The sequence below is a fragment of the Lynx canadensis genome, chromosome B4, assembly GCF_007474595.2.
Source record: "Lynx canadensis isolate LIC74 chromosome B4, mLynCan4.pri.v2, whole genome shotgun sequence".
Classification (NCBI taxonomy): domain Eukaryota; kingdom Metazoa; phylum Chordata; class Mammalia; order Carnivora; family Felidae; genus Lynx; species Lynx canadensis.
Genome location: NC_044309.1, coordinates 37,429,823 through 37,450,784, shown reverse-complemented (window position 1 = coordinate 37,450,784; position 20,962 = coordinate 37,429,823). Strand labels below are relative to the sequence as shown.

Here is a 20,962-nt window from a genome sequence, read left to right as displayed (position 1 = left end):
CCTGAATCCCCATGATCTTCTTACAGCTGTAGCATTCTTTTTGTGACGTCAGTGTTTATGGTATTAAGACTAGGTAAACACAGTTCAAAGCTGAGTCTTGAAGTATAGCATGATTACAAACCCTTTCTATTTCTCCTTTCCATGGAGTGAATATTGTGTTCTTTTCCCATTTGCTCAACTCTCTACATACCTGCCACTAATTTATCTCCAAACTCCCCAACCTAAGTGTCAAGTTCCTCTCTGCACGTGGAACACGGAGAGGTATTCTTCTTGGGGTCTCTCTCCCAAGAGCCTCTAGTCTCTGCTCCTATCTGGACAGGTGGCTGGGCCAGCTGCATGCAGTCACCTAGGATTCCCTCCACTATCATCCGGGCACCTCCTTTGTCTTGTTCCTGTGTTCGGTTCCTGTATCCTAGATTTCATAGCTGGCTCATTTTTAGTTTTCTTCCATACGAAAGGTACATTGGCCACAAATTTTTGAGAACTTGTGTGTCTGGATATTTGTTTTCTACCTTCACTCTTGATTGGGAGTTTGGCTGGACATAGAATTCCAGATTGGAAACACTGAACTCAAAATTTTGAGGGCATTGCTCCATTGTCTTTTAATGGACAGTGCTACTCTGCCATTCCAATTCCTCACCTTTTGCATATTATTTCTCTCTCTCTCTCTCTCTCTCTCTCTGAAAATGTACAGGCTCTTCTCTTTCTCCTTTGTCTTCTAAATTTTCCTGATGTTTCGCCTCATTATGGTTCTTTTTAAAATTGAAGTATAATTGATGTCCTATTAGTTTCAGGTGTACGTCATAGTGATTTGATATTTTTATACATTGGGAAATGGTCCCCATGATAAGTCTGGTTACCATCTGTCACCATACAAACTTATTACGGTATTATTGACTGTATTTCCTGTGCTGTACATTATATCCCCATGACTCAATTTATTTTATAGTTGGAAGCTTGTACCTCTTAATCCCCTTCATTTATTTTGCCCACACCCAACCTGCCTCCCCTCCGGCAACCAACAGTTTGTTCTCTGTATTTATGAGTCTGTTTCTATTTTGTTTTGTCCATTTGTTTTGCATTTAGATTCCACATATAAGTGAAGTCATACTGTGTTTTTCTTTCTGAGTTGTTTCACTTAGCATAGTACCCTCTAGCTCCATCCATGTTGTTGTAAATGGCAAGATTTCATTCTCTTTTATGACTAATATTCCATTATACACACACACACACACACACACACACACACCTTCTTTATCCATCATCTCTCAATACACACATAGGTTTCTTCCATGTCTTGGCTGTTGTAAGTAATGCTACAGTGAACATGAGGGTGCAGATATCATCTTCTCTGTACTGTCTTTCTGGCACTCATGTTATTCAGATGTTAGATCTCCTGGTTTGATGTTCTAATTTTTACAGTTTTCTATTTTCCATATTCGTCTTCTGGTTGGACTTTCTTGAAGATGTCCCTTGGCTTTATCTTGCGAGTTTCCTACAATTTTTTTCATTTCTGCTGTCATATTTTTCATTTTTAATAACTCTTTTCTTCTGTAAATATTCCCCTTTTATAGCATTTTAGTCTTGTTTTGTAGATGCAGCTATCTTCTCATGTATCTCTGATGGTATCTGTTTGTTTTGGTTACTCCCTACTTGCCTCTATTTCTTCTGGCTTCCTTTTTCTGTTTTTCCCGTACTTCTTTCTCTCTTGTGTTATAGACTTTCCATATATACTTGATGAAACTTGATGGTTCTCAAATATTTAAGAGTGAGCTAAAAGGCTGATTAAAAACTCTGTGAGTATGGGTGGGGGGTTCTGAGTGGTGGGCTTTTTCATAGGGTGATTAAATTGAGCTGTTTCATTGGGACACCCTTACTGCAGTATCTTCAGATTTTTCTCTTGTGCTGGTTGATTCCCCAGAAGAGAAATGTCCGATCTGTTGACCAGAGGGTATGAGTCTGGCTGCCAATATTCTAAGATCTTTTGGGTAAGAAGGATTGAGAGGGTCTCTTAATACATAGACATCAACTCCATGCTCCAGTTTTCAGCACAGACTCCCACCTTGGACTGGGCTTGGGTGCCCCCACCCCAGAGTTCCTGGTTCACCTCTTCTAGAGGACTGACCTTCAGTCTGCTGCTGAAGCAGAGGAAGGGACAGGGAGATCTAAATCCTTTTTAGACTGATTATCAACCTGTTTTCCTGTTTCCAGCCTGACCTCACCTCCACTAAAAGTGGGATTCCTGTTGCCACCCATTCCAGAGCCCTTTGGTGGTTCTGTGGTGTGCTGAATAGCTTGTAACTTCTCGGCCGGCTTCAATTTCCACTTTCTCAGGATTGCTCATGCATCCACTTTCCAGGTCATATGGTGCCCTTGTTTCTTCCCCCATTCTCTTTCTCTTTGTGTGTATATGCCTCTTTAAAAAATTCCCTTTGACCAGAATATTCAGAAGGAGCAAAGGTGTGCAACCTGCCATTTCGGCTGGGAGCCTCTGTGTGTTCAGTCCTGGTCCCTGCTCTTTCTTGCCCCCAGCCTGATGTCTTTTAGGCCCCCAGGGGTGCTGCATGGGCTAATTTGCCTGACTTGAAGAACCAAGATCAGATGTGGAAGAAATGGGATTGATACAAAGAGTTGCTCATAGAAGGTATAATGTCCTCTCACTAGGTAGGAAATCTCCTTTGAGGACACTTGCCAAAGTTGCTTTACTTTGAATGTTTCTGTCTTATAGGAGAAGCATATAGTCATTAAAAAAAGATTTAGGAAAGGTAGAATGAAGAAATTTTTTATGGCTTCTCTTTCTACTTCCCAAAGAATTTGTTTCCAAGTCAGTATTTTTTGTTCCTGGAGTTTTATTACTATGAAGTAAGAGATGGGAGTAGAGTGTCCTTACCTGCATTGCTACAGGGGGCTGTCCGGCTCCTCTTCACCTAACATGTAACCACCACCACCTCCCCACGCTCCCAGTGAGGGAAGAATCTTGTCACACATTCTTAGTTAACAACTAATCAGGGGTGGGGATTAGGTGTGAGAGGGAGGAGATCCAAGAGAGAATAAGACAGAACATCAGCTGGGCACCTGGGTGGTTCAGTCAGTTAAGCATGCGACTCTTGGTTTTGGCTCAGGTCATGGTCTCACCGTTCATGAGTTCAAGCCCCATGTTGGGGTCTGCGCTGTCAGTGTAGAGCCTGCTTGAGATTCTCTCTTTCTCAAAATAGATTTTTTAAAAAAACTTAAAAAAAAAGACAATATTAGCCTTCAAGTTGTTCTCATGGGGGACAGGGAGTGGGGTGGGGGTAGACAAATACACAGAGCACAAGAAGAACTACAGAAGTGAGGCCCTGAGTGGGAACATGGAGGCTGTATTTGAGGATGAGGAAAGAGACCAGGGAGGTGAGAGTGGATGTTCTGGTTATGGAACAGCAGGAGATGAGACTGCAAATGTGTGTTGGGACCATATTGTAGTAGTTCTGGTGCCTGGCTAAGGAGTCTGTCTTTAATTCAGTGGGGCTGGGAAGCCAGTCACTGAAGGTTTTGCAACAGGGACAGGGCAAAATCAAGGCCACCCCTGTGGAACATCAGCCTGGTGGGGGCTTCCCCTCTCTGGCTGCAGGCCTCTGACACATCCGTCCTCCGCCTCCTTCGCCTCCCCTTCCCTTGCCATGTTGATAGGTGTGGATGACGGCGCCGACATCCCCAGGGAGCTGGTGGTGGGCATCTATGAAAGGATACAACAGAAGGAGCTCAAGTCCAATGAGGACCACGTCACGTATGTCACCAAGGTGGAGAAGTCCATTGTGGGCATGAAGACGGTAAGTGCCCACTACAGAACAGCACTCACCCCGTGGGAGCCACTTCCTCTCCCATGGCTGCCAGGCGCCCCCTATCTCGCACCTGCCTTTGTCTCAAGACCAGCTGACATCTCCTCCCAATCTCCTCCTTCCCTTTCAGGAACACTTTTCCATTATTTGCTCACTTCATAGTAATTGAGTCCTTACTCTGTACCATACACTGCACCCTCCGTTTTCCCTTACCTCACTTCCTCAGTGCTACCAGCTATGGCAGCAGAGAGGCTGAGGTGAGATGTTGGGAAAGGCTGCCCAGTGGTCTAGGGTTGAAGCATCTGGATGGCCAGATGGGGAGACTTAGGATGGGATGGATACTGGGCTTTCCTGGATGGTCCTACAGAATAGAAGACAGGAAAGAGGCTGAAGTAGGCTCTAGACTGTGGTAAGCCACTGGTGTGCCCCTTAGTTGTGACCTGTGTCGCAGGCAATATGGTCCATGTTGGCAATGATTCTCTGTAGTTTACTACTCATATGTCAGCAGAGACTCTTCATGCCATAAACTGAAAGCATGTAGAGTGGGTTCTGGTATTTGTCTCCAGTTTCTCCTCCCTAAATTGCTGACCTAAGAAGCAGTCTGAGGATGTCGTCTGAGCTCTACACTGAGCTCCTCTCTGCAGGGATGGCCCTTTTCTGCCCAGAGCCTTTCTTGCCGAGGCCTGCAGTAGATTGTTTTACACGCGGCAGATTTGAGGTATCCCTGCAGTCCCCTCCCTCTTGCACACTTGCATTTGGGTGTGCAGTAGAGAAAGGGACAAAGGGGCCACCTTGCAGGCTGCAGCCTGGGTCGTGGGGGTTGACAGCAACCAAATTTGACCAATCTGGAAGCTCTTTTCAATTTCCATTCCCCGTGCCTTCATCTCACTTACTCCAGCGTGATGAACCCTTCTCCCCAAGCCTTGCTCCCCAAGAAGCATGACAAGGGAAGAGCCCCGGTGAGGAGAGAGGACGTTTAGGGTCAAGTTCAGGCCTTGCAGTAGAAACCTTGGCCTCCATCTGCTTTCCCGGAAAGTGGGTGCTATGGGGTGGGGAGGACTGTGAGCTCCAGGGCTCCTCCCCTAAGTTCCTGCTTCCACCAAAGGTGCTGTCGGTGCCCCACCGCCGCCTGGTCTGCTGCAGCCGGCTCTTTGAGGTGACAGATGTCAACAAGCTGCAGAAGCAGGCCGCGCATCAGAGGGAGGTGTTCCTCTTCAACGACCTGCTGGTGGTGAGTACACGGGCCAGGCCCGGGCCACCTGCTGCCCAGCTCAGCCTTAGCCCTGACCCCAGAGAGGGGCGGGGAGGGCCTCAGAGACTTCACTCAGAATGCCACAGTTAGGGGCTGATTCCTCTTGCACGACACTGTCCCATCATGGGGGGTGAGGTTGCTTAGTCACATAGGGCTGCTTTGTAAGTTATGAAGCTGAGGCTCAGAGAGGTCAAGTGATTTGTTTATGGTTCCACAGTCATGGTGGGAATGAACCAGATCACAGATCATGAGCCTCTCCCACAGTATAAGAAACCTGGGGCGGGACAGGACAGGGATGTGCTTCTCGTCCCACAGCCAGTGGGGGATGGTGGGCCTGAGCGGGGCCTGCGCTGCCTGGGGCCCAGGGGATGCGTGCATGTGTGTGTATGTGCACGTGTGTGCGTGCATGTCTATGGCGTACTCATTCTTTGTTCTTTGGAATAGGTATCCATTCCACAATATTTAATGAGGGTCAACTATGTACCGGGCATTTTTGTAAGTGCTGGGAAACAGCGGTGAACACGATCGGGTCTCTGTCTTTCCCTTGTCTCCCACATCCTCTCTATCCATGAGTCATGGTGGCACTATCTCTAAAATTATCCCACATCTAACCATCCCCCCCTGAGCTCCACCTTGCACAGAGCAGCAGAGTGATCCTTCCAGAGTACAAATGGGGCCTCATATCTGCCATGTTTCCCATGCCAGGCAAAGGAAGCCCGCACCCCCCACTTGGAGGCCTCCTGGATCTCTGACCTCCCCTCCCCACCCTCCACTCCACCGCTTGCCTGCGCTGGCACCTTGGTCTCGAGAGCTGAGTCCCAAGGCCCAGGCTCCTTCCATCTCAGACCTTTGTTCTTGCCACCACCCTGCCAGACTTTGCCCAGCCACCTCCCTGTCTTCATTCAGGTCTCAATTCAAACATCACCTCCTCCCAGAGGCCCTCCCTGTGCACCTCGAAAGGTAGCCTGCCCAGTCACCTTCTATTCCTTCCCTATTTCATTCTCTTCAAAACACTTGTCAGTTTCTGGAATTACCTTATTTATTCCTTCACTTTGGTTTTCTTCTGCTTATTATGCTTTATGGATCAATCCATTGGTTTACCCCCTGACCGGTCTTGCTCCGCAGCTCTGTTAGGCACTCTGGGGGCACAGCTCTCTCTGGCTTCTGCGCTCCTGGGCCTCCAGGGCCCAGCTGGGAGAAGGTGCTGAAGAAGTGTTTAAGTACTGAGCAACTGGCTAAGTTTCCATTTTAGTTGGGGAGGGAGATAGGAAATAATGAAGGAAACAAATAAACCAGATAGTATCAAATTGGGAAAAAGGTGGTGTGAAGACGATGAAACCCAATGACCGGATAGGGAGGAAGGAGGGGCTGGGGTTAGGGCCAATGTGGTTTGGTTTGTTTTTGTTTGTTCCATGGGTTGCTCAAGGAGATCTCTAAGCAGGCGGCATCTGAGTTCAGATCTAAGTAATGAGAGCAATCCAGCCATGCAGAGAGCCGCAGGGAGAGGTGCGGAATGGGGATAGCATGTGCAAAGGGCCTGCAGCAGGACCAAGCTGGCCCTATTCAGGCCACGGAAAGGATGACAGCAGGGCTTGAACATGAAGCCAGAGTGAGGCAGGGACCAGATGGGGAGAGGCGGGCAATGTGCACTTCTAAGTGCAGTGGGAACAGCCACTGAGGGGTTTTATGCAATACAAGAAACCCCATATTGTGATAGGGTATGTGTATTTATATACCTGTTATATGTGTGTGTGTGTGTGTGTGTGTGTGTACATATGCGTGGATGTCAACGTGTGAATGTACCCTAAGTATATAAGCGTGCACGTGTGTTCATGTTTCTTTTTGTGTGTGTGCTCACCTGTGTCCCTGTGTGCTCGTGGGCCTGCGTGTGCACACATGTGTGTACACGCTCAGTGCATGTCTGTCTCCCTCTCTTGAACAGATTCTCAAACTTTGCCCGAAGAAGAAGAGCTCCTCCACATACACGTTCTGCAAGTCAGTGGGCCTGCTGGGCATGGGGTTCCACCTCTTTGAGAATGAATGTGAGTCTCCCTCGGCCCCGGAGATGTGGCCAAGGGTATTGGGGAGAAGTTGGAGGCTGCAGGGAGGGGGAAGGGGGCAAGCACCCCAAAAGCCCCGTCCAACTCTCCACACTGAGCCGGCTCCCGCCTCGCTCACTGCTGCTCACGGCCATGGGGGCCTGGGGTCTGCTTTCCAGATTACTCTCATGGCATCACCCTGGTGACCCCGCTTTCGGGCTCTGAGAAGAAGCAGGTGCTGCATTTCTGTGCCCTGGGCTCGGACGAGATGCAGAAGTTTGTGGAGGACCTGAAGGAATCCATCGCTGAGGTGACAGAGCTGGAGCAGATCCGGATAGAGTGTAAGGATGCGGTGGCCGGGTGGGCGGGCGGGCGGGCTCAGGGTCAGTGGGGAACACAGGCTGCTTGCGGCACAAGTCTGACTCCTCGCCCCACTGTGGAGCGAGTGTGGGGTGAGCCAAAGACGCTCCTGCCATCCCGAGGCCACCCCGGCCCCACTGCACCATCACAGTTAAAGCGAGGTGCACATGCTCCGGTGGGGCTGTGGGGGTGTCCCCTGGAACAGGGGACTCTGTGGTGTTTGAGCAACACATCCAAGCCAGCTGACCAAGGCAAGGAGGCAAACCCAAAAGGCCTGGGGACCCAGGTGCTTCTCTTCCCACTGAACTGCCTTGTACAGCCCCTCCCCCTGGATCCAGTCACATTCACGCATTACATCTGGTTGTGTCATTTTCCTTAATCTCTTTTAATCTAGAATCATAGTCCCCCCGACTTTGTTTTTTCATGCGATGGTCTTTTTGAAGAGTCCAGCCTGGTTTTCTGACTATCCCTCACCTAGGAGTTGTCTTTTTTTTCCCCTAAGGAATGCCTTGATTCTTGATTGTTCCAATTCAGGCATTGTAGAAACTATGTGGGGTCTTTGTAGGTCCGGGTGGTTTGCCAGTTACTTTGTGGTTTAGGAAAAGAGCAGCAGTGGCCTGCAAGCTGTGCCCACTTGCAAGCTTTTGCTGCTTAAGCATAGATCGCCTTTATCGGGAAGTTTAGTAAGAATGGATTCAGAAACTAAACCGGAAAGTACAGACAGACTTCAGGTCTGCCTTATACGGTCACTCTGTTGGGAAGTGGTTCTAAATTAATATAAACCCATTAAGCAATAGGAAAGGCAGTGGGAGTTTTGGGAGCAAGGGACCAACATGACAGGGCAGTGCTTTTTAATCAGCGTTTTTGGAACACCTACTACGTGCCAGGCAGTTTGCCTACAGCATTCACAGTGAGGTCGCAAGGTAGGTGCTTGTCTGCAGTTCACAGACGAGACCCAGGGCCACTGAGGGATGTGTTTAAGGGTGTGCGTATTAGAAGTGGAGAAGGTGGCGCTTGCGTTTGAGTCTGATTCTGAGGCTCATGTACTTTCTCCTCTGAGAACGACAGAAGACGTTCCGTGTATAATATCGTCAGGAAACCGTTAAATCTGGTTGAAACAAAAACCCACCAGACCAGACCGTACAACTCGGTAACTGCTTGGGTGGTAGGGGTGTACATTCCCTTGTCTGCGCTCTGGGGGCAACCGCGAGCTCAGCAGGATGACAGACAGACTCTTCAACGGCTGGACTGGATGCTCAGAGACGCCACCTTGGCTGTTGATCTTGAACATGCTCAAGGACACACCCTCAAATGTCACTTCTGTCACTGTCAAAATGTTACAGATGGCTCTGCACAGCCCTGGGGAGGCACAGCACACCAATGGGCCCCATGCTTGCTGGAAGAGATCCCTTTTCCCCCATCAGCCCGGGAGCGGCATCCCTGTCCCTTCCAAAGTACAAAGGAGTAGACATTGCCAGAAGCAGTATATCAAGAGTGAATATCATCTCCTGCTGTCTAGAGGACAGGGGAGCAGAGAGAGAGCCTCACGTCTGGCTGGAAGTAACAGCTGAGAAAAGATGAAGTACTGGTGAGGGAGGCAGGGAGGGAAGGAAGTAGAAAAGAAAGTGAAAACAGTAACAGCTACCATGCGTTACATGCCCGGCACTGGGCTGAATGCCAGACCTATCATATTGTTTAATCCCTGCCACAATTTTCCGTGAGGCAGGTAGGATTGTCCTCATTTTACGAGTAAGGAGAGTCTAACAGAGCTTAAGGAAGCTGTCCAAGTTCACACAGTCGGTGACAAAGCAAGATTCGCACCAAGGTCCTCAGACTCTGTGCTTATAATTACGATGCTAATTTCTCCAAAGCCAAGACAGCCCTTTTCCAGGGAGGGACGACCCCCCATTCAAGATAAGTATCAAGTATTGACTGGTGGTGTACTTCAAGCAGTCAGGACAAACTGTTCTGGTTTGGAGTATGCAGTCCAGTGTTCCTGGCTTCCTGACAACTAGAGAGACAGAAAATGGGACCCAGGAGAGCGGTCTTAATCAAAGGAACTTGAGTTATGTCTCCTGGAAAAGAGACACTGAAGGAGTGATTTAATAATCGTCAAACCTCTGAGGATGGTAACTGGCGCTTCTCTAGCACCGCCGAGAGAACGAGAAGGAACAAGTTGACAGTCTAGGGAGAGGAGTCAAGGTTGTGGACAAGACAGATGCCCTGGCCACACGGACTGCGCCGCACCGACACCCTCGGTGGGGAATCTCCTCCCTGGGAGAGCTCTGGAAACCCTGAGGAAGGTCTGTCCCGCTGGGCACAAGGTGGGCAGGCTGGCTGTCACCAGCCATCACCGAGGTCCGCTGGTCCAAGAAATTTGTTTCTGCTATAATAAAAGCTAATATTTATTGAGCACCTGCCTCCAGCCAGGCCTCGTTCTCAAGGGCTTTGATGTATTTCCTCACGTAATCCTCTTAACAGCACTTTGAAGTGGGCACCGATGTCCCCTCCGGTAAGTCATGGAGAGGTTAAGTAAATTGTCCAAAGCCACACAGCTAGGAAGCCCCAGAACCAGGATTCAGACCCAAGCAGCCCACCGCCCTCTCTTTTGCCTCTGACATTCAAGCAGCTAATAGCTTCCCCCCACACAGAGATGGAGAAACCGAGGCTCTAGCTGTGAAGTGGGGTGCCAGACTCAGGCCACACTTCGTAGCGTGTCAGGGAGCCCCCCTCTTCTTGTTCTCTCCTCATTCCTCTTCCACCTCACTGTGCTTGAGGCTGGGTTCCTCTCTGTTCACGGGCCTCTCTGTCCTATAGGGGAGCTGGAGAAGCAGCAGGGAGCAAAGACGCTGTCCTTCAAGTCCAGCGGGGCACAGGTGGACCCACAGTCCAAGCACGGATCGCCTACAGGTGAGCCCTGGTTCTGCTCCGTTGTCCCGGGCCCCAGGCCTACGATGGCCCTGGGCCTGCATGGGGGCCACCCTCTGCCCCCAGCCTGGGGTTCCTGGGGAATTGGGGTGAGGAAAGTACTCGTTCCCATGGCCATTTCTTTCTGCTAGGAGCTCCAGGCTTAATCTCATGGGCCTTAGTGGTGCGAGTGAGAAGGAAGGCGTGAGAGGAATGTGTCGATTTACATGCTGTCCTGAGGCCCTGGGTCCCTGTGAAAAACAACCATTCTCCCTGGAGGAGTCAGGCCAAGACAGCCCTAACCCCAGTCGGGGAGCCTCCTACCCACCCCCTCCCACCCCACACCCAGGCTGTCTGGGGACTCAGGTTCACTGGAGGGGGTGACAGGTGTAGTAAAGAGAAGCAGCATGAGCCCAGTAAGGAGGGTGGCCAGGAGGGTCTGGAAATCTTGATCTGCCCGTCCAGTCCTTTCCCTAAGGAGCCACGAGTGCTTTCCTATCCCAGGCCAGAGTCAGCCCGCCCCCAAACCCAGATAAACCTCCAAACCTAACTTCCCAAATGGTTTCTTCAAATTGACTTATGCACTCCAGACGCATCAAGCCAGCCTCAGATTTTTTTTTTTTTTTTGACCACTTTTGGCCACGTTTTCTAGACCTGCTTTATTTCTTCCATGGACATCTTCCTACTTTCTACCTCTTGCCCCTCACCTTTACCCCCACCCACAGGGGGCATGGGAAGAGTTACCTCCACCCCCACTCTGCAGTCCCAAATAAAAATTAGAGGGAGAGATGGTGTGAGAATTAACTCCCATCCCAACAAACCCCCAGCAAACCATCAGAACTGTTCACTAATTAATTAATTCAGCCATTTGTTCTTTCATTTACCCAACATTTATTGGGTGCCTGCTGTGTGTCCCCTGCTAAGCACTAGAAGACCAGGGTTCCAGCAAGACATTAGCTTGAGCTGAGACACTCCGGTGGGTTTCAGGCTGGTCCCCAACCCTCAGTTACAGCCATGACACTGTGATGCCAGGACAGACAGCATCACAGCACCGGTCACTCAGCTAAGAGATGAGATTCATTTTCCAGACAAGACCTGGGGCTGTTTCAGCTGCATGGAGATTCTCACTCTGATATCATCTTCTGTGTATGGGTTTGACCTGCCATCATGCAGTCATAATTCTCCACCCTGCCTGATTTTTCAGCCGGCCCCTTCATGTCTGTAAGGTCACAGTATACGAGTCACTGCTTGTTTGCACAGCTGTTGAAACTCCAGAGCCAAACCTCAGTTGTGATTAAGCACTTGACACCCCACCCCACTCTGCATCCCAGCATGCCTCTTCTGGAAGCGGCACCCCCCAATCAGACCAGGATGCATGTCTCCATGGCCTGGTCCATCAGTCACCTCCCCAGTGGGGTTCTCCTAGGTTCCAAATAATGGCAGAGCTCCCTCTGTGCTACAGAAAGCAGGGCGATGAGCACAGCAAGGGAACTTGCTCATGCGTGAGCACACACACACACACACACACACACACATGCACACTGTGTTGAGAAGTCACAGGGGCTCCAGCAGAGGGGCTCTGGGTGGCCTGCTGGGGCAGGGGTGGGAGCCAGGAGCGACTGAGCCAGAAAAAGCTACCACGATGTCCCTGGAGATCTGCAGGGTCCCCGGTGCTGTGCTGGCCCAGTCAGAATGCCCCAGCAGCAGTTACACAGCCGTCATCAGCTAAGCTTAAGCTAAGCATGCCAGGCCCTGTGGTGAGTGCTCTACAGGTCCCCACTCATTGAATCCCCACCACTCAGCCAAGTAGCAGGGGTAGAAACACAAAAGGAACATGGCCCTTCCCTCAAGGTGCCTGTGGCTGAAAGAGGCAGGTTAGTGCAGTGCCCACAAACACACAGCAGAGCCTCCTGATGTCTCTGAGAGCCAAGAACCAATGCCACCGCAAAACCAACTTCCACAGTCCATACCGGGGAACCTTTGACAGTGGCTCAGGCTGTCAAGACTGAGCAATGCTTGCTGAGACTCAGTAATGCTCGCTTAAAAAACCTCAGAGATCTTCTAGGCTGGACTCCCAAGGTCGCACAGCTACTAAGTGGCAGAACTGGGCTCCGACTTCTAGCCCCCGCCCTGGGGCTGCACCTCCGTCAGGAGTGGCATGGTACCCAGAGTCTTCTGGCCACAACGTGTAACTGCAAGGATGCTTGGTATTGGGGGTGGAGGAGTGGGGTGGGGGCTGGGAGGGAGAGGCAGGGATTTGTGTCGGGCTGGTTGGAGAGTGAGCCCTGTGCTCTTTGCATTCAAAGCCAAAAGGGAAGCTGCCCTGGGGGAGAAGCCGGTGGAGAGCACCGTGGAGGTAAGTGGAGGCCTGGTTGCCCAGGTGAGTGGTTCCGTGCACCCCCGCTTGTCCTTCTTCTCACTGTCTCTGTTGTTTCTCTTCTCAGGTATTAATCAATGCCTCCCCAGCCCGACTCACCATTTTACCAATTTCAAGAGATACAATTAAAAGTTACTGCTAGCATGGGTAATGCCACTGTTCCAGCACCTAATAATGCCACAGCACTTTCTGCCCATTCCCCAGCTGAGTGCCCTCCGAGGCCGAGCTCCCAGACCAACACCTGCAGAGATGCCCATGCCGCCTCCGTAGCGACCCCACCCATCCCCCAACCCACTCCCCCAGCAGAGATCGCTCACTGATCCCCCTAGTACCCGCTCTATCAGGGAAGCCACTGTTCCCTTTTCCTCAGTTCCCCTATCCTCCATAGGAGGGAGCCTGGGCCCCTCCAGAGACTCACCCCTCAAGTCCAGCCCCAGTGACCGCTTCCACCCTGGATCCTGCCCTCAGCCGCCTCTTGGGGCAGGTGGAGAACTGGAGGGGGCAGCTGAGAGGGTGGAGCTCCTCCCTGGACCGGCTGGTCCATTCGGAAAGCTGGCCATGGCGTAGGGGTGTGTGCAGGAGCTGATGAGGCAGAACAGGGTTGAGTCATCCTAGGGATTTCACTGGGGGTGGGGAGCACGTAAATTTGAAGACTGTCCGTGTGGGAGGGGGGGTTGCCCATCCCCAAGCCACGTAGCCACAGAAGCTGGTCCTTGCCAGGCCCCCAAGTGTCACCTGGGGGGCATTCAGTGGCCCCTACAAGCTTTGCTGGGGCCCAGTCCTCCTCCACTGCTCCCCAGTGAGCCTTCCCCTCCCACTCCTCTGCCAGGCTTCCAGGGACTACTAGCTTCTCACACAGACACCTCCTTTCCCAGCCCCACCCCAAGCTGGAGGAGCCCCCACTTAGAGGTCTGAGGGAGGAGCCTGCCCACCAGGATACCCCAGGGGAGCCCCGTGTCTTCCCTCTTTCCCCATGGCCCCCACCCCCCACACACCTGTGTCTGGAGGAGGCACCTTTACACGGAGGAGCTTCCTGCCCCGGCAGCTGACAAGCCCCCAGGGTGGGTATTCCATCCCCTGCCCCCTCTTCTCCCCATCTTCCTGCAGCTGCCCATTCTCTAGCCTTGCAGATAAACACACAAAGTTACCAGCCTTCCGGTTTGTTCTACCAGCTCTGCCCGTGCCTTAGCCTGACCTGCCCAGGGAGGACAAGCGACCTGATGGCCCGTTCTCCCCTCCCACCCTGCCAGAGGGCCATGTGGCTATCTGCAAGGCTGCCACCCCCAGCCAGCCCCAGGGCCCTGCCAGCCTCTGCTCCCCTGCACGGAGGGCAGCCTCGCTGCTCCCGGCCTCTCAGCTGGACCCCAAGCTCTCTTGTCCTCTGCCCTCTCTCGTCATTGCCTGGCCGAGCCCCTCTGGCAGGCGCTTCTCCATCTTCTCTGAGCTGTTCTGACCTGCTACTCATGTTCCATCTCCTCTCTTTCTTTCTCTCTCTTTCTCTCTCTTTTCTCTCCCCTTCATCAGCAGGAAGGTGAGAAGGGGGTCAAAATGAATGTGTTGCTGTCACTTCCTGCTGCTCACTTACCATTAGAGATACGGGGTGGAGGTGGAGATGAGGGAGGTGCAGACAGTGGAGGGGATCAGGAAGCGAGAAGTGAAGAAGAGGCGAGGAGGAGCCAAAAGCTGCGGTGCTCTGTGGGCGGGAGGGTCACGGCCCCTGGGAAAAGAAGGCAGGCTCAGGGGGTCTGGATTAGTGCGGTCAGACTTCTGCTGTACAGTCTGGGGGAGCAGGAGGGCAGAAAGCCTGCACCCACCGTTCAGGCCACTTTTCTCGTGGGGAATAACTCAGAATCCATGCAGGCGGGGCAAGGAGCCAGTGCCCTCCGGCAGCGGGGGGCAGAGGCCTTCTGCCAGAATGAGGTCCACAGAGGGCTCCCCAGGAGGAAGGTGGGCCCCAGCAATGCCCTGTGCCTGCCCTGTGTCCTGGCAGGGCACTGAGGGACTCAGGGGCTCCTTCATTTCATTGGGGGGAATCTCGGGCCTAGAAAACGCTGCCAAAGTTGGAGGTTGAGAGGGAAGAGCAAAGCCTGCAATGTGGATATTGAAGGGGCGGACGGAGCCGGCGCTTGGGGAACTGTGGAGCAGCCCAAGGGGAGGGCACAGGCCCAGAGACTGCACCTTCTGCTGACAATAGGATCTGCTGGTTTAGGTCTCTGAGATAGTTTTGAGCTGAGCCATCTTGGTCTAGGCCTGGCGATCAAGAACCCTCCCCTACAGCATCAATTTCCCCCTCTGTGCTCTTCTGGGCAGCCCATCCTGGGTGACAGTGCCCAAGGGCAGTAGGATGCGTCCTCAGGGTGAAGGTCTCAGCCACTCCAGAAGTCCAGGTGTTAGAAGGGGACTGAGGCACGTTGCACCTACAGGCTGGGGAGCTGGAGGGTGAGGAATTAACCCCTCCCCTCTCAGAAGGTGCTAGCTCCCTTCCTCCCATTTCCTCAACCTCCCCCTGCCAGCAAGAGGAGGCCAGGCTGGTTCACAGTGACTTCCAGGGGCTGAGAGAGGGGGTGAAGATTAGAGTCCTTTCTGGGTACCCTCTCCTGCAGTGGGACACATTTAACCGGGACGCAGGCTGGGCCAGAAAGGCAGCTAGGGACCACACTCTGGCCTTGGCTGTCTGGGCTGCTTTCACATGCATGGTTTTGGCCTTGGGGATCCAGGAGGATCCGGTAGGTCCAGATCACGTATTCAGGGGGCCCTGGCATTTTGGGTTTGGGCACCTTTGTAATTCGACAGAACAATGAAGCTTCTCCTTTAACAAAGCGGGCCGGAGGAGGGGGCTTGAAAGGCTCAAAGATGACTGACTGTCCCTCAACACAGCTCTGGGAGGCAAGGAGGGGCCAAAGACCATTTCCCCTGTTTTCCAAGCTCAGAGGTGGTAGAGAGGGAGGCAGAGAGAGGTTTGCCTGTGAAATGTGACTGCAGAGCACTGCAGAACCCTAGGGGCGGCTGGCCCAGGTGCCCATCTCACAGGTGAGGAGACGGGCTCTCCCTTCCCCACCCAGGGTCGGCACTTGGGTTCAGCAGTCAGGTTTCCTCCAGGTGGGTGGAGAGATGGCGGGTCCAGGTGAGGGCTGGGAGCCTCCGAGGGGCATAGGAGACAGGAATGGTGGGGAGGGAGGCTCAGGGTAGCCAGTCCTAGCAGCTGGGAATTAGTCTTGTAACATTTCATGCTTCTCTGGCTGTTTCTAAACTAGGTGTCAATTCACAACAGGCTTCAAACGTCTCAGCACAACCCCGGGCTGGGGGCCGAGAGGGGAGCGCCGGTGCCACTGCCAGACCCGCAGCCTAGCCCCTTGAGGGAGCAGCCCCCGCCGCTGCCGCCGCTGCCACCCACACCCCCCGGGACCCTGGTGCAATGCCAGCAAATTGTCAAGGTCATTGTCCTGGACAAGCCCTGCTTGGCCCGCATGGAGCCCCTGCTGAGCCAGGCTCTCTCCTGCTACACCTCGTCCTCCTCCGACTCCTGTGGCTCCACACCCCTGGGTGGCCCAGGCTCCCCGGTCAAGGTCATCCACCAGCCTCCGCTGCCCCCGCCCCCACCCCCCTACAATCACCCCCACCAGTACTGCCCGCCTGGCTCTCTGCTGCACCGGCGCCGCTACTCCAGCGGCTCCAGGAGCCTGGTGTAGACTCTGCCCCCCCCCCACCCTGCTGCTGTCCCAGGAGGGCTGGCCGCTGAGGGGCCCTCGGCTGCACCCAGCAGCCCCCACCGCCCCTTTGCTCGCTGCTCCCCACGCCCTGGCACGATGCGCTACTGGTCACTGATCACCATCATTTTGGAAAGAGAATCCCAATCCCTGGCACCTGGGTTTGCCTCGCCCAACCCTGCTCCCCTCACTCCATTGAGCACCCCTTCCCCCCAATCTGGAGACACCACCTCACTCTCCTGGGGCCCCACACAGCCAGGCACGTCCAGACCTCCTCTTCCTCCTGCCACCACTCTGGCCACTTGGGCTGTGGACTGAAGAAAGCAAGAGCTGAGGGCCTAACCGGCTTCTGAGTCTTGAGTGTGTTAGGCCCCAGGCCTCAGGCCAGGTAAGGAGGCTTCCTCTGCTGCACCCCGAAGCCCAGCAGTCTCAGGAGTTTGGTCACACCCTCTGCCTCCTCCCAGGGCCTTTTCCTGCTTTCTCAGGAGCTGGGCCCTGCCTGCCCAGGGCTGCTCAGACTTCAGGAAAGTTTTGAGAAAGGTTAAGAGGGAAAGATCAAGTCGGCAGAGCCATGGAATCGTGAGGTCCTACATCCATAAAATCCAACTTTTAAAAGGGTTTCTTCATTTTCTAGCCCCAGATATGACCTGGCCAATGCAAAGTGCCCAGGGCGTGGACTTAAACACACACGGGTTCTTCCAATGTGGAAGTACAAACAGGGAGAAGGAGCAGTGATTTGCCCAGGGACAAATGCAGCCAGCAGAGGTAGAATTTGGACCCACGTCCAGACTCCCTCTTGAATGATTTCTGTGGCCTCCAGGAGAGGTTTGCACACATCCACGGGTGAGAGGAGCAGGTGGTCCAGAGGTGCTTGCACGCCCCCTGCTGCCATCCCAAACCAGCCCTTCAGCCTTTAAATCCCTGATCCCCCTCCCCCACCCCAGAAGGTGCCAGACCTGCCTCCAGTAGGAGTGGCTAAAAGACCCCTTCGCCTTCACAATTGCAAAGGAGAGCCAAGCTGGGCTCGCTGACCTCCCAGGTCAGCTTTTATGAGACCCCCACGGAACCCAGGCAGCCCAGCCCCAAAGACCTGGGGCAGCAGCATAGCCTGCCCCAATCCCAGGCCTTTCAAGGAAGTTCTGTCCCAAACCAGGCTGGACTCTCCAGTCCTGTGCCAAGAGCTCGTTGCTGTCCTTCATTAAGATCCTGTCCCACTTGGAGCCCATTATCAAAGCATGCCAAGAGATGGCAGTGAATATCGGGCAGGTCTAAAGTGAATCTGCTCCTTCCTGATGCCTACCCTGTGCCCTAAAGGGAGTGCCCTGAGCCAGCTAGGAGGCACAGAGTCCTCCCCCACTCTAGGAGGTTCCAGATGACCTAGTTTCGTGTGCGTGTGCGTGCGTGTGTGTGTGTGTGTGTGGTCACCCAGACGTCAGTATGATGTCACCCAGTGAGTTTATTTCTGGCTGTGTCTTTGTCAGCCTGGTTTCCATAACTTGTGACCAATTTGCCGCCTCCTCCCTCGGTGGCTGCCCAGCTAATGTCCCCCGTCCTTGTTGCCCTGGCCCCTGTCCTGGGTCTTCCCTATAACAAGTGGCTCCAACCCACAGCCTTTTGGAACAGACTGGCTGACGGAGCACAAGGATTCAGTCCCCTCTGGTGCCCTTGGCCAAGGCAGGGATCACCCTTAAAAAGTGCAGGCCTAGGCCGCAGGAGTCGGGGACTCAGGAGGGAGTGGATGAAGCTCAAATGAGAAGCCGTGCTGGAAGGGAGTGTAGGCAGCAGGGAGGAAGAGGGGCTGTGAGGCGGCTAAGTGTGCTCATAGGGTGGGGACCATGAGTGCCGGAGCTGCTGAGAAGGGACACAGTCTCAGCCATCGGATCCCTTGTCACCTACTCACATAGTGCTTCTCGCTGACAGCGCCCACCTCCCTGTTGATGGGCGTGGCAACTCTGGCCCCTCCCCCCACCTCTGCCACAGCCCTAACCTTCCAGGTCAGGACCAGCCTCAGGGCTGACATGTGCCTGGAGCCTCTCTCTGAGGACCCAGATGCTCAGGCATCTCAGGGCCCCTTCCCCAGGTGGGGGCTTCCCTCCCCCGTCACTGCGGTGGCAGCACTGGGAGGCCTGGCCTAGGAGGCGGACCAGCCTGGGGTCAGCAGCACGTGGCACCAAGCCCAAGCTATAAGGACCTTTTAATTCCTGATGGCCTGAAGCGGGGTGCAATGGGGCCCCCTCACTGTTGGGGAAGCAAGAGTTCCCGTTGCCTATAACCACCCTCCCCTGATCAGCCAACAGGCTAAAGTTGAGACCCACCGCTGTCCCTGTCCCCAGAGCCTCATCCCCAAAGACCTGGGATAAGCCTCCTGCTCCTCCCATGGCAGCAGCCGTGGCAGAGCCTCCAGCTCTCCCAGTGAGCCCAGCTGCAGATGCACTCGGCTCCCCCTGGCTCCCAAGATGGTGGGGGCAATGGAGGGCTGACTGGGCCCCCAGACACAGCGTCCTGGGTACATGTCCGATTACCCCAGGGTGGCCCCACTTTATCAACTCTCTAGGCCTTATTTTAGAGGATCTGGGCCCCTTGCTCAATTTTATCCATCTGGCCCCAACTCCAGAATCAAGAATGGGAAATACAACTCCCTTTCCCACACGGTTTCAGGCAAGTCCCACCCCACACCTGGAGTAAGACCCGCCCTGGCAGCTTGAGCTGGAAGTCTGCCTGCCTCCAAGGGCACACGTATTGATCAGCCCTGAGTCCTTGACCCCTGAGATCCTTGACACCCCCCACCCCTGCACCTGTGCCCCCACAGCCTGCCAGAATGTGTCTTTGTGTCCAATAGGCTTCCCTGGTAACCATCCGTCCATCTGTCCCTGTGTTCTGCTGTATATACCTTCTTGCTGCACCCCACCTCCCTGCATATGCCCCTTCACCCCGCTGGAGAGAAACCTCTCTAGGGAAAGGCAGGGTGGCTGCACCCAGCGACTAATCCAAATGGCAAATATTTTGTAACAAAATAGCCCAGAGGTATTTTATCTGTTCAATTCATAGAGTTTTAGAGATTATATTGAAATATGTCACTTGAGCAAATTTTGTGTTGGTTGCATTTGTTTTGTTCTCTCAGAGGGAAGTCCTACTTTAAATCAGAGTGTCTGATTGTCCAGAGGCCAAAGCCAGAGGCTGTTCTGAGGCCCTCCGACCTGAGGTCTTTGAGCACTGGGCTGCCAGTCTGCTCTCTTCTGGCCACAGTGATGTCACCCCTCACTCCAGGAGGAGGTACCTCTGTGCCACCATGGGACATGGTTAGGAAGCCCCAACTTAACTAAAGGAGACTTGGGTGTGGGGGGGGGGTCATATGATGGGTCAGAGCTGGGGACGCAGGGCCAGGGAGCTGACCCCACCAACTTACCTGTCAGCCAGGTAAGAGAGCACCTAACCGTGGAGACCGGAGCAGTTTTGGGGGGAGGAGGCCCCATGACTGGCAGTGTGCATCTCAGTAGAGTGAGAGACAAGGGACCAGGACCGCATCTGCCCTGCATGACTTTCTGCAATGGAGAACAGGGGCATGTTGGGGACCCAGGGTCCCACTGACCATGGTCAACCCCCCAAAGCCTGACTGTCTAATCACAGGTCTGCTTTGACAAGCCCTGTGTGGAGGGCACCAGGCTCAAGTGAAGGGACTGAGGGAACACTACCAGGGAAGGTACACGGAACCACAGAGTGTGGGGGTGCAAACATCTGTGGGTTGCTGGAAGGGATGCTGAGATTTGGTGGCGGCAGGATAAGACAAAGACAAGGTGGCTGTAATGCAGGAGAAAACAAGAAAATCAGGGCTAGGAGAGACACAAGGGGCTTGGGCCAGCATTCACAGCTACATGCAGTGCTCACATCAGGCTCCATGGACAGAGGCTTCACAGAGAGTGATTTCTCCTGGCAGAGGAGAGAGGAGAGAGCCTTCCAGCAAAGCTGAAGCATCAGAGGCACTGCACCATGGGAAAAAAGCAACCAGCCAAGATGGCGGGGCCAGGGACACCTGCAAAGAGGGCAACCAGCTCTCCTGGTGACCAGAACTCTGAACACCCTGAAATCCAGACAGCTCCCCAGGTTGGGTCCCATTATCCCCTGCAAAAGTGGAGAGGAACATGACCTCTACCCTCCTTCCAGGAAACGGGAAATTCCAGGAGCAGCCTGGGGCCAGCTAGGACCTGTCCCATCCTGGGAACTCTCTGACCCAAGAATCTGAGGACAGGCCCCTCGAGAGCACCCCTGAGGGGACCCAGCTCAGCCCAGGCCTGGGAGAGGGCCAAAGGCCAAAAGGGCTGCTGCTGTGTGAGAACACAGGCTAGCCACCATTCTCCAAGCCTGCCGGCCCCTGAGGTCATCTGGAAGGAACGCATTCCTGGCTCAGCAAGAGAGAAAGACCATTCTCTCTAACAGAGGCCCCTGGATCCATCTGCCACAGGGCTGGAGAGCCAGGGCCAGTGACTCTCCCTGGTAGTGACCCT

At 53.6% G+C, this 20,962-nt stretch overlaps 1 protein-coding gene across 2 annotated transcripts in view; it reads left to right on the top strand.

The window, feature by feature from the left end:
* Positions 1 to 19,542, top strand: part of IQSEC3 (IQ motif and Sec7 domain ArfGEF 3) — a 108,372-nt gene extending 88,830 nt beyond the window's left edge. The window contains exons 8-14 of one of the 2 annotated variants that reach the window (XM_030322638.1): positions 3,670 to 3,809; positions 4,924 to 5,049; positions 7,013 to 7,112; positions 7,289 to 7,450; positions 10,287 to 10,379; positions 12,683 to 12,732; positions 16,008 to 19,542. In XM_030322638.1, coding sequence (XP_030178498.1) covers positions 3,670 to 3,809; positions 4,924 to 5,049; positions 7,013 to 7,112; positions 7,289 to 7,450; positions 10,287 to 10,379; positions 12,683 to 12,732; positions 16,008 to 16,442 — 1,106 coding nt within the window. In that variant the 3' untranslated portion in view covers positions 16,443 to 19,542. The remainder of the gene's footprint in view (positions 1 to 3,669; positions 3,810 to 4,923; positions 5,050 to 7,012; positions 7,113 to 7,288; positions 7,451 to 10,286; positions 10,380 to 12,682; positions 12,733 to 16,007) is intronic. The other variant, XM_032593895.1, reaches the window with a different exon arrangement.
* The last annotated feature ends 1,420 nt before the right edge of the window (positions 19,543 to 20,962 follow it).